Source organism: Leucoraja erinacea, chromosome 22, assembly GCF_028641065.1.
Source record: "Leucoraja erinacea ecotype New England chromosome 22, Leri_hhj_1, whole genome shotgun sequence".
Taxonomy (NCBI): Eukaryota; Metazoa; Chordata; class Chondrichthyes; order Rajiformes; family Rajidae; genus Leucoraja; species Leucoraja erinaceus.
In genome coordinates, this window is record NC_073398.1 from 10,208,850 (window position 1) to 10,222,611 (window position 13,762).

A 13,762-nucleotide genomic window follows, 5' to 3' on the forward strand; every position below is an offset into this window, starting at 1 on the left:
TTTACAAACCGCAAAGTTATGATTTAAAGCCCATGGGAGCTATTTTGTTTTTTTTATAGTTAATAAATATTTCTTTTATAACTAAACAAACTTGTTGGTCTCTAGCTACCACTTCCTCCCTCGATGACCTTTCGGCAGTGAGTGATATAACTGTTACACGGTTTGAAATCACAGACCTTTGAAGTCTTCACGTAGTCACTCACGTGACTCCGAAGTAAAATAGTAAGATTAAACGAGTACTTACCAGTACGAAGTTTGATCTGTATTTTATGAGGAGTTACGATGAGGGATTACGTGCCCTCCGCTCCCACCCTCATTATATAGATCAAATTCGGACTAATGTCTCGTTGGTCTTCACTATCTTTACTTCAACTAGTGTCTATCTGTGATTCCACACCGCTGCTTGGAAGTATGCCGCGCCTGCGCGCTGGGTGGGTTCTTCACGTAATCCCTCATCGTAACTCCTCATAAAATACAGATCAAACTTCGTACTGGTAAGTACTCGTTTAATCTTACTATTAAACACTACAACCTCCAAATATATTATATATAAATGTTGTGTATTATAGTGTTTACAGCATACTATGTTTACATTTCTGTTGTGCTGCTGCAAGTAAGAATTTCATTGTTCCATCATTTTGGGACATACGACCAAAAAACACTCTTGACTCTAAAACGAGAGCTGCTTGCTCTAAAATTCCTGGGCATTAATGTCTTGGATGACCTGTCCTGGGCCCTGTACATGGATATAACCATTTTATAGCTGGAACAAATGGTTCATTCAGCCAGCCTACCAGTGTTCACCAAGGTCAATCTTCCTGTGACTAATTCTCCACTTGTGAATGGAAATTTATTAAGTGTTGGTTTCAGATGGTGTGGAAGACAGGGGATTTCAACTGTACCTTTAATGAGTCGATTTACAGCATACTTTGTTTCAAAAAGTGCTGCTGCTGAATACCTGTCACCTCAGGATATAACCATTTTATAGCTGGAACAAATCGTTCATTCAGCCAGCCTACCAGTGTTCACCAAGGTCAATCTTCCTGTGACTAATTCTCCACTTGTGAATGGAAATTTATTAAGTGTTGGTTTCAGATGGTGTGGAAGACAGGGGATTTCAACTGTACCTTTAGATGTAAGAGCTTTCTGCATCTGTTGTAAGTATTTCCACTGGGGAAAAAAAAGTGCTGCTGTGAATACTCACCTCAGTCATCTGAGCCATGTTGGTGGATTTCATTCTGCAGGTAGGGAGGTGCTTAGACTGGAAGAGTTGTTCACTCATTGCACCTGGCACATGTTCCCCAGCAAGGCTGCCTGACCCGCTGAGTTACTCCAGCACTTTGTGTCCTTGTGTGTATTAAGCAGCATCTGTAGTTCTTTGCTCTCTCACTGGCTCTCCACTCTGGTCTGGACCATTTGGATAACAAGAACATGTACAGCTCAATGCACAAAACAATTACTCCCTCCAATCTCATTACCAAGCTTCAAGACCTGGATCTCTGTACCTCCCTTTGCAACTGGATCCACAAACTGTTCAGTGCCACCCCCGGGTAGACACGGGTCATGGCTAATAGTGAAACAAACTTGGCAGTGAAAAAGTGAACTTCCTCATCAGCAGACTTCAGCCAGTGTGGATCGGTAACACCTCCTCCTCACTGACCATCAACACACGGGCACCTCAAGGCTGCATACTTAGCCCCCTGCTGTACTCTCTTTACACCCATGACCATATGGCCAAGCACAGCTCCGATGCCACCTCTAAACTCGCCAACAACACCACGCTTGTTGGCTGAATCATGGGTGGTGATGAATCAGCAAATAGGAGAGAGATAGAGCTGGGTGCGTGGTGCCACAACAATGATTCAAGGATACTTTATTGTCACATGTAGCTAGGTATAGTAAATGCTTTGTTTTGCATACAACCTGGTAAAATCGTACAGCAGATCTCACCTAGGCAGTACACGAGAGTCACCACGTTAATCGAACAGTTTTTTCTTCTGCTCGTAGCGCGAAACAGGCCTGCCTTGTCCCCACTTAATTCTCGGCGGCCCCCTCACCAGGTTGCTCTCGGCAGAGTGGGACCACTATGCTCTCGACAGTCCACCTCACGAGTCACTCCCTCGTTCTAAGCGGCGCGGGTCCTTTGGACGCCGGTGGGTCGGGGCTGAATCAGCAGACCGTGGTGGGTGAGCCGGGCTTACTGGCGTATCCTCCATCATCAGTCCGTGGCGAGCAAGCCCTCGATCCACTCAACGCCCAGAAAATGGCTAATTGCAGAAAGGGGAAGTCGAGAGACCATACGCCAGCTTTCTTTAGTGGGTCGATGGTGGAGAGAGTTAGCAGTTTCAAATTCCTGGGCATTAATATCTTGGATGACCTGTCCTGGGCCCGGCACATATATATAATCATGAAGAAGATAAACAAGTGCTTCTATTTTCTTAAGAATTTAAAGAGATTCAACATTATTCCAACAAACTTTGACAGATGCACTGTGGAATGTATCCATACTGGTTGCATCATGGCCTGCTATGGTAATTCTAATGCACAGGAACGAAGGAGGTTGCAGAGAATGGTGGACTCAGCCCAGTCGATCACAGGCACAGCCCTCCCCACCATCAAACGGATCTACACCAGCCGTTACCATCAAGGATCCCCAGCATCCGGGCCGGGCAGTCTTCTCGCTGCTACCGTCAGGCAGGAGGTGCAGAAGCCTGAAGTCCCACACCACCAGGCTCACGAACAGCTACTTTCCTACAACCATCAGATTCATGACACAACCTGCACAACCTTAATCCTACCTCAGCAACAGAACATTAAAGACCATGGACTTGTTGCTTTATGTATAATTTATGCATAAATTATGCTTTCTTGTGCTGCCTGAATCTAGGTGACTGTGATGCTGCATCAAGCAGTATTTTCATTGTACCTGCAGCTCACCGAGCTTGTGCAGATGACAATAAACTCTACTGACTGGAGTGCTACTCCTACCTACGCCAATACACTCTCACCCTCTGCTGGCAGTCTCCAGATAGTGTTTTATTAACAACACCGAAGGAGCCTCAATTCACCTGCATTCACATTGAGCTTCCCAGTTTGATTCGATTCGATTTTCTTCCCCTGGGTTTGTACTCAATTCAAATACTCATTAACAGAAAACAAACATTTAATACATAAAACAGGCAAATATAAGACAAGTATAATGCGGCAATCCTTTCAAACAGCTGACACACCCACGCTTCCTTCCTTCAACTGGACAAAAGATGAATTTGGGAAATGTGTGTGTTAGACTAAATATTTTCATGGTAGACTATTATAAACTAAGCTGATTTTTTTTTTCAGTTTAATTTCGAAATAAAGCATGGAAACAGGACTTTTGGCCCATGGAGTTCTCGTCAACCATCGATCACCCGTTCACACTAAAGGGCCTGTCCCACTTTCCCGAGTCCTCTGCCGAGTTGAAAGGACCTTAAAAAAAATCAAGAGTTTTGTGATCTACAAACTCCTCCTCCTGCCTATCTTTTTATTTATGGACTTTTTGGTCAATGCTGAAAAAAACGTCCCGACTTACCTGATGCCCCGAGTACCTACGGCTGGCATAACGGGCTGCTACGATATATCTACAGACTCCTACGGACTCGCTACGGACATTCTCCGAGTTTGAATCAAGGGGACAACTTGGCAGAATTCGTGAGTAACTCGGGAAAGTGGGACAAGCCACTATCCAACTTTTACATCCATTCCCTACAAAGGGTCAATTAACCTACAAACCCGCACGTCTTCAGAATATGGGAGGAAACCCATGCGGTCACAGGGTGAACGTACAAACTACACACAGACAACTCCCATGGCAGGACCGAACCCGAGTGTCTGGTGCTATGAGGCAGCAGCTCTACCGCTGCGCCACTGTGCCACCTCGCTCAGTTGGTCTCCACTGTTAATAACATTCCAATCCTGCTTCAACCCATTCTGCTGCTTATAATATAATTATTGTCTTTGCTAAAATTAATAATGGCATTTGCCCTTTTCTCCCTCCCCTTCTTTCTCACACCAATATTCTAATCATCAAGAAAACGCAGAGTAGTTTGAGTTTAGGATTCACTCCAATGAAGTTTGTAGTACAGGGTACGCCCAAAACAGATTGTCTATAGTTCATGGACAAAGAGACAAATGTAACTTGTATAGCACATTCATCGCAGGCACGTGTGCCACTCTCAAGGAGGAATTCATTATATATCATTTGTTTTACAATATATATAACAAATCAGATTTTTTTTCAAGGAAAATATATGATTTGTTGTATAGCATAAAACAAATGACATACTTCTACCTTTCAAGCAGTAATGTGTCATTTATATATTGGGCTTATTTGGGAACTGTCCCCTCAGATGCTAATTCAGAAAAAATGAACAATGCTTTGGGTAATCTCATCCTCTAAGGTTGTGATAAACAGTCCGAATGAAGGAGGATCCCGGCCTAAAAGTTCCCATATCCAAGTTCTCCAGACATGCTGCTTGACCTGCTGAGTAACGCCAGCACTTTGTCATATTTTAGCCCACAATATGTGACGAACAGTCACCTTAGGGCTTCTAAAGTCACTGCAAATTATTTCTTGCAATGGTTTGGAGCTGAAGTCTTGCTTTCTAAAAGAGCAAATGCAGTTCCCAGCCTGATCTAATCTTAGATTTATTGGTCTTTTCTCACACCAGCAGTTTACTGCACTCAGCCTCTGCTCCCACAGTGATCTATTAATAACGATTCAGTAAGAGTGGTTTCAGATGCACTGCCCACTCGAAACGTCAAAGGTCACATCACTCTAATGTCAACTGGACCGCATATCCAAATGTCAACATATACACTTTCAACAATCTGAGATTTGCACGCCAGGGCTAGGGTTAGAGGAAATTACTCAGATTTTATGAACCATAAAAGGAATTGGACAATGCAAATGTCTGCACCAGAAATAATTTATTTAATGGTCTCCATTAATTTAGCTGACTTGCATTTTAGTACAAATGGCGCTTGTGTGACTAACACAGTAGGGAGAAAATTTCGAACTGATCACTAACTTTGGTTGAAAAGTGTGAATGTTGGGGTTAACTGCAAGTTAAGACTTCAAACTGCTAACCACAGAAGGTCGTGGTCATTAAGAACTACAGATAGATACTGGAATCATGCGTAGAACTCATAGTGCTGGAGTAACTCAGCTGGTCAGGCAGCATCTCTGGAGAACATGGTCTGAAGAAAGGCCCTGACCCAAAACGGCCGCTATCCATGTCTTTTGGAGATGCTGTCTGACACGCGACATTACTCCAGCATTTTGTGTTAAACTGCAGAAGGTTTAACTATTTAAACTCAAATCCACAATTGCCTGTATTTCATAAAGCAATGGCCATCAACAAACAAGTCCAAGCAATTACATAAAATAGCAATCTTACTATCCATTACTGCACTACAGCCATCGGCTACACAATGCTTTAACACAGTGCTTTTAACATAATCATCAATCCCACGACATTCATATTTACAACATTTAGCATTGTTAACATAACAAATATCAAGAACGGACTTTTCAGAGACTTGGAATTTGCAAGATGGCGCCAGAATGTGGAGTCTCTGATTGCTGTTCCAGAAGTGTTATTTAGGAAAGGCCCTGACCCTGGCTCTCATCCACGTCTTTCACAGATGCAGACTGACCCGCGACATTACTCCAGCATTTTGTGTTAAACTGCATGCAGAACAAGCTACTAACCGTATCTCTGTAAACATGACAATAAATAAACCAAATACATATCAGGACAGATGACTAGCAGCCTGGCAAAGGAGGTAAGCCTATCGTAAAAGGACAAAAAAGTTAGGTTGCCCGAGTGAAGTTTCAGCTTCAGGTGGAAGCATCAACGGCAGAGCAATCAAAATGTGGAGCATGCAAAAGATCAGAGACAGGTGAGCAAACTTCTGGAAGATCCGATGGGCTGGGTGGTGCGGTGATTGACCTGGGGAGTTTGGGTGGGGAGGGGCAGAGTGGCAAGAGACCTGTGGTGGGCAGAGGTATCGTCACTTCTAAACAGAGCATTATATCCAAGTCAGTAATGAACAAGTGCAATGCGTGAAGATAAATTGGCATAAGATACGTACAGCATAGAGTCATAGGAGGGTCTCGACCTGAAATGCCACCCATTTCTTTTCTCCAGAGATGCTTCCTAACCTGTTGTCTATCTTTGATGTAAGCAGGTTCTTTGGCTCAATGCCCATGGCCCTCAAGATGCCCCATCTAAACTAGTCCCATTTGCCCACATTTGGTCCCTATCATGTTATAAGATCATGTGATAGGAGCTGAATTAGGCCATTTGGACCATCAATCTTACTTTCCCATTCAATCATGACTGATCTATCTTGAGTATAGAAGCTGGGATGTAATGTTAAAATTGTACAAGGCATTGGTGAGACCAAATCTGGAGTATGGTGTACAATTTTGGTCGCCAAATTATAGGAAGGATGTCAACAAAATAGAGAGAGTACAGAGGAGATTTACTAGAATGTTGCCTGGGTTTCAACAACTAAGTTACAGAGATAGGTTGAATAAGTTAGGTCTTTATTCTCTGGAGCGCAGAAGGTTAAGGGGGGACCTGATAGAGGTCTTTAAAATGATGAGAGGGATAGACAGAGTTGATGTGGACAAGCTTTTCCCTTTGAGAATAGGGAAGATTCAAACAAGAGGACATGACTTCAGAATTAAGGGACAGAAGTTTAGGGGTAATATGAGGGGGAACTTCTTTATGCAGAGAGTGGTGGCGGTGTGGAATGATCTCCCAGTGGAAGTGGTGGAGGCAGGTTCATTGGTATCATTTAAAAATAAATTGGATAGGCATATGGATGAGAAGGGAATGGAGGGTTATGGTACGAGTGCAGGCAGGTGGGACTAAGGGGAAAAAAATTTGTTCGGCATGGACTTGTAGGGCCGAGATGGCCTGTTTCCGTGCTGTAATTGTTATATGGTTATATGGTTATCTCACCTTCCTAACCCCATTCTCCTGCCTTCTCCCCATAACCCTTGATACCTGGAAAACCTACTGTAATAATCAAGAATCTATCTATCTGCCTTAAAAATATATATTGATTTGGTACCCACAACCTTCTTTGGCAAAGAATGCCACAGATTCACTGCTCTCTGACTAAAGAAATTCCTCCTCATCTCCTTCCTAAAGGAACATCTTATAATTTTGAGGCTATGACCTCTGGTCCTAGACTATCCAACTAGTGGAAACATTCTCTCCACATCCATTCTATCCAAGCTTTGCACTATCTGTACCTTTTTAAGTGTCTTTTAATGCTGTTATTGTACCCACCTTAACTAACTCCTCGGAAAGCTTGTGCCCAGTACCCACAACCCTCACTAAGATCCATAGGACATTTTTCTCTCTCGCCTTAAACCGATGCCCTCTGGTTCTTGATTCCTCTACCCTGGTCCATTCACCCTATCCCTCTCATGATTTTCTACACTAATTTTGCATGTGCAGATCTTTGTTGGGACAAAGATAGGGGACTGATCAAAAATTGAATAGCCAAGCCTAGCGATTACAGAGCCAGACAAGGGTTTCCAGGAATAAAACAAAATCATCAACTTTATGCAATTCATAGCTTATTTGCAATTTTCCATATTTTGTTTTTCATCCAAATCAAAAGTGTATTTAAGGAAGAGCAGCACTGAGCAGTTTCTGAGCAAAGGTCATGAAGATCAAGATGCGATCTTAAGAAAGAGGCTGCCAGAGGTGTAGGAAGACACTCAAATGAATGATTTGGGGATCAAGATCACATTACCACATTGGCAGTTTGAGTAGGCAGCTGGTGGAAAGCGATCCACAGCAGCGAATCATAGTCATAGTCATAGAGTACAGAAACAGGCCCTTCAGCCTAACTCATCCATGGTGACCAAGATGCCCCATCCAAACTAATCACATTTCCCTGCGTTCAGCCCATATATCCCTCTAAATCTTTCATATCCATGCACCTATCCAAATGTATTTTCATGTTGTTATTGTTCCTGTCTGTATTACCTTCTCTGGCAGCTCTTTCCATATACCCACCGTCTTTTTATGTGGAAAACCTACTCTCAGGTCCTCTAAGTTTTCCCTCTCAGTTTAAACCCATGTTTAAACAACGCTGGGAAAAAGACTGTGACTATCTATCCTATACCTACCACCCTCTGTGTGAAAGAGTTGCCCCTCAGGCTCCTATTACATTTTTCCCCTCTCACCTTAAACCGAGGTATGTTCTCTAGATAGACACAAAATGCTGGAGTAACTCAGCGGGACAGGCAGCATCTCTGGACGTCCTGCAGATGTTGATTCCTCTTCCCAAGGAAAAAGACTGTGAATTCACCCAATCTATTCCCCCCATGATTTTATGATGCACCTGCCATATCAAAGACAAAGCCTAGATGCCAGTGTTGGAGACACAAGGAACGGAAAATGCTGGTTTATGAAAAACACAAAGTGCTTGAGTAGCTCGGCGGGTCAGACAGCACCTCTGGAGATCGTAGATAGGTGACGTTTCGGGTCTGGACCCTTTGATGGACGATGTTCACGTCTTAAGAACGGTACCGATTGGAAACATCCCTTATCCATGTTCTCCAGAGGTGCTACCTGCCCGCTGAGATACTCTAGCACTCTGTGTCTATCCATGGTTAATTTATAAACATGTAACAATATGTTTTTGAATCATGCATTCAGTATTTTAGGCTTGGCGGCACTCTTCGTTTGAGAATATGTCACGGATCACAATTTCATTCCTGTCTTTAGCAAAGCTGAGTCACTTGCCTTCATGATATTACCACATGCAGGAAACAGACAAGTAAAATGTGTACTAGAATTAACTGCAACAGGAAGCACCAAATCTGATTGCTCTGTGTGTTGGGCTTTCACTGAAATGGTTGTACAAGCTGCAAAATGGGCACATTTTGGTTTGGTTTTAATACCTGGTCCATGCATCTTCCAGGATCAATGCTTCTGGACTGCAACTTCCATAATTCATTGATCCGAGTGACCATCCTTGAACCCGACACAGGTCAGAATATGTAAGGATGGAACTGGAGATGCTGGTTTACACCAAAGAAAGTCACAATAATCTGGAGTAACTCAGGGGGTCAGGCAGCATCTCTGGAGAAAAGGAATAGGTGGCGTTTCGGGTCGAGACCCTTCTTCAGACTGAGAGTCATGGGAGAGGGAAACAGGGGACATAGAAGGTACATAGAACAAATGAATGAAAGACATATAGAAGGTGCATATTGGAGCTATCTTTCCATGTTCAAGACCAGAGAGTGGCACAGAGGTACACCTGCTGCCTCACAAAGCCAGAGATCCAGGTCAATCCTGACCTCGGCTGCCATCTGAGTGGAGTTTGCATGTTCTCCGTGCTCCGGTTCCCTCCCACATCCCAATAACGTGCAAGTTTGTAGGTTATTTGGCCTTCTGCAAATTGCCACTAGTGAGTGGATGTGAAAGTGGGAATAATGTACAACTGGTGTGAATGGGCAATCAATGATCAGTGTGGACTCAGCGAGCTGAAGGGCCTGTTTCCATGCTGTATCCCTCAACCGAAGAGCTCCTTCCCAACACCCATCAGGCTCTATGAACTACAAACTGTCTTGGTTGCATTAAGGACTGGGCTTTTTTTGCATTTTAATTTGGGGTTTTTACTATAATGATTTTGTTGTTGTTTATTATGTTATCTAGGAGTACTGTGCTTACTGTCCTGTTATGCTGCTGCAAGCAAGAATTTTATTATTTGTGGTACATACAGCAATTAAACACTCTTGACTTGACTCTTGCCCAGACTCACCATAATTTAAGCCAGGTCATGAGTGCATTATGATGTACATTATTGAAAGGCCAGTTGAATATCCAAGATTACACAAAAAAGCTGGAGAAACTCAGCGGGTGCAGCAGCATCTATGGAGCGAAGGAAATAGGCAACGTTTCGGCCCGAAACCCTTCTTCAGACTGATCGGGGGTGGGGGTGGGCGGGGACAAGAAAGGGAAAAGGAGGAGGAGCCCGAAGGCTGGGGGATGGGAGGAGACAGCAGGGGGGCTGAGGAAGGGGAGGAGACAGCAAGGACTAACAAAATTGGGAGAATTCGATGTTCATGCCCCGGGATGCAGACTCCCCAAACGGAATAGGAGGTGCTGTTCCTCCAATTTCCGGTGCTGCTCGCTGTGGCCATGGAGGAGACCCAGGACAGAGAGGCCGGAGTGGGAGGGGGAGTTGAAGTGCTGAGCCACCGGGAGGTCAGCTTGGTTATTGCGGACCGAGCGGAGGTGTTCGGCGAAACGATCGCCCAACCTCCGCTTGGTCTCACCGATATAGATCTGCTGACATCTAGAGCAGCGGACGCAATAGATGAGGTTGGAAGAGATGCAGGTGCACCTGGAACGATTGCTTGGGTCCTTGAACGGAGTCGAGGGCGGAGGTAAAGGGACAAATATGTTGCATCTCTTGCGGTTGCAAGGGAAAGTGCCTGGGGAGGGGGTGGTACGAGAGGGAAGGGAAGAATTGACAAGGGAGTTATGGAGGGAGCGGTCTTTGCAGAAGGCAGATATGGGGGGAGATGGGAAGATGTGGCGAGTGGTGGGGTCACGTTGGAGGTGGCGAAACTGACGGAGGATTACTTTTTGTATGTGACGGCTGGTGGGGTGAAAGGTGAGGACTAGGGGGACTCGGCCCTTGTTGCGAGTGGGGGGGATGGGGAGAGAGAGCAGTGTTGCGGGGTATGGAAGAGACCCTGGTGCGAGCCTCATTTATGGTGGAGGAGGGGAACCCCCGTTCCCTGAATAATGAGGACATTTCAGATGTCCTGGTGTGGAACGCCTCATCCGTGGAGCAGATGCGGCGTAGACGGAGGAATTGGGAGTAGGGGATGGAGTCCTTACAGGAAGCAGGGTGGGAAGAAGTGTAGTCCAGATAGCCATGGGAGTCAGTGGGTTTATAGTGTATGTCGGTCAGAAGTCTATCACCTGCAATGGAGATAGTGAGGTCAAGGAATGGTAGGGAAGTGTCGGAAATGGTCCAGGTGTATTTGAGTGCCGGATGGAAGTTAGTGGTGAAGTGGATGAAGTCAGTCAGTTGTGTGTGGGTGCAGGAGGTGGCACCAAAGCAGCCGTCGATGTAGCGAAATATGAATATCCAAGACATTAATCTCCTGCATTATTCTCACCTACTCTTTCAATAATTCAGTATGGTTGTTTTCCAGATGTTGAATTGACTTGAAAGATACAGCATGGAAACGGGCCCTTCATCCCATTGAGTCCATGCCGGCCCAGCTATCAATCTCCCGTTCACACTAGTTCTATGTTATCCCACTTTCACACCCACTCCCTACATACACAGAGCAATTTATAGAGATCACTTAACTTACAAACCTGCACGATTTGGGGATGTGAGAAGAAGCCAGAGTACCCGGAGACACAGTCACCACACGGTGACAGGAAGAACATGCAAACTCCACACAGACAGCACCCGAGGTCGGGATCAAACCCAGGATTGAGGTTGCAGCTCTACTAGCTGCACCACTGTGCCGCCCATGTTGTTTCTATGATATCTGTGAAATACTCCATTTGTAACACTACTACTAGCTGAGAAGTAAGGTACAGTACAGTTACGTTCCTGCCATTTCATACATCTCGAATGTTTCACCTGCCATTTTCATCCTCCTGGTTGAAACAGTGAATTCATAAAATGAGCATTTATAAATGAATCGGTTAACAATTATACCAAGTTGGTAAAGTTCAAGTATAACCATTCCTCAATAGTTGATGCTAAGACAACCAATAGAAGAAAATAGACACAAAATGCTGGAGTAACTGAGCAGGACAGGCAGCATCTCTGGAGAGAAGGAATGGGTAACATTCCGAATCAAGACCCTTCTTCAGACTGACGTCAGGGAAGAGGGAGATACATAGATAAGGAAGTGAAACCAAATGACTGTATAATCTATTGATGAGATAGAGGTTAAAAACTGTCAAATCACAACCAATCTTGCTAATGTCTGTCTTGGATGCCTGTGGTCCTCTTGATGGTGGGGATTAATGGAGAGAATGTCACGACCTATTCTTCCCGAAGTAGGTAGGGTGCTCCCCTTGCCAGCCACGGGTGCAAGGATGCCATCAATAAGCCAGCAGCATCTCAATATAGCATAGCAAAGCACAAATACTCTCCGTCAATCGGCATGCAAGAACTAGTATTACCTTCCAGGTGCTTGAGCAGAGCCCTGGTGCTGTTTCCGTGAGCAGATATCAGAATGGTTTTCCCCTTCTTCACCTCTGGAGCAACAACCTCGTTCCAATACGGCAGCAGTCTATCAAGAACCTCCTTCAGACTTTCGGTTTTGGGTAGCTTGTCCTTCGGAACATCGCAGAAGTTGTACCTCCGGTCGGTGTAAATCTCCTTGTAGTTTGCATGCGACTCGTCTATGGGAGGAGGGGTGACGTCATAGCTTCTCCTCCAAACTTTTACCTTTTCTTCTCCGTGAAGAGCAGCCAACTCTGCCCGGTTGAGACCTATCAACGCGCCGTAATGGCGCTCGTTGAGTCGCCACGAGCTTTCGATCGGCACCCATTCTTGCCCCATCTCGTGCAACACCAACCACGCGGTTTGGATCGATCGACTCAAAATGGACGTAAGCACAAGGTCGAATTCAAATCCAGCCGCTTTCAGAACGTTTCCGCAGGTCTGAGCTTCTTTTATACCGTTCTCCGTCAGCTTCTGGTCGACCCAACTGCAGAACCGGTTTTCCTTATTCCAAGCGCTCTCCCCATGCCTCAGCAACACAAGCTTGAATGTCATGTTGATGCAAATGTCATTCAGTTCAACCCACAGCTTCAAAGGAACTCTGCAAAACAGACAAAATTAACAGGTCATTGGGGATCCCATCGAACTGTGATTGTTACAGAATAAAGTTGACTTGACGAATGCACGAACACTTGATGTATTAAAAGCACAGCGAACACAAGCGTGGTGGAACTTCCTTATAGAGAGAGTATGAGACAGCTAGTCTTGCATCAGCAAATACCTGCTTCACTACACTCGATTTAAATAGTTTGCTATTTTAGATCTTGTTAAAGAACACGATCAAAGCTCATCTTCTTCATTCCCTTTGCACCCAATCCCCCCTCTTCCCAGCCCCTATATCCCTCATCAACCCCCTCTTCTGTACCCCTCTCCCCTACTCTCCATTCTACACCCACTCCTCTATACTCCACCCTTCCCCTATACCCCCCTCCCCTGTACCCCTTACCCATCACCTATAGACCCCTCTCCTATACCCCATTACAATCACCTATACCCCCCGCCCCCTTCTCCTGGACACCATCCCTGTCCTCCATTCCTATCACCTGTCTCCCCTCCCCTGAACCCCCATCATTCGTAACCCATTCCTATCCCCTAAACTCATTCTCCCCTGCCCCATCCCCTCCCTCTTTCGCCTCCTCTCCCCATCCCTCTCTCTCTCTCCCCACTCCCTCTCCCCTCCATCTCTCTCCATCGCACTTCATCTCCCCTCCCTCCCTATCCCTCACCCTCCTCTCCCAAGCCATCTCTCTCCCCTACCCCTCACCATACATCTCTTCCCCCTCCCTCCCCATCCCTCTCTCCCCACCCTCCCTATCCCTTCCATCATCTGTCCCCATCCCTCCCTCCCCTTCCTCATCCTTCCTCCCTGCCCCTCCCCATCCCTCTCTCCCCTTACTCTCTCTCCCCCTCCCCATCTACCTCC

At 45.4% G+C, this 13,762-nt stretch overlaps 1 protein-coding gene across 3 annotated transcripts in view; it reads right to left on the reverse strand.

The window, feature by feature from the left end:
- bpgm (2,3-bisphosphoglycerate mutase) overlaps positions 1-13,119 on the reverse strand; it is a 29,070-nt gene extending 15,951 nt beyond the window's left edge. The window contains exons 1-2 of one of the 3 annotated variants that reach the window (XM_055652934.1): positions 13,061-13,119; positions 12,237-12,880 (exon numbers count right to left, since the gene is read on the reverse strand). In XM_055652934.1, the coding sequence (XP_055508909.1) occupies positions 12,237-12,834 (598 nt within the window). In that variant the 5' untranslated portion in view covers positions 12,835-12,880; positions 13,061-13,119. The other 2 variants (XM_055652933.1, XM_055652932.1) reach the window with 2 other exon arrangements.
- Positions 13,120-13,762: the final 643 nt, after the last annotated feature.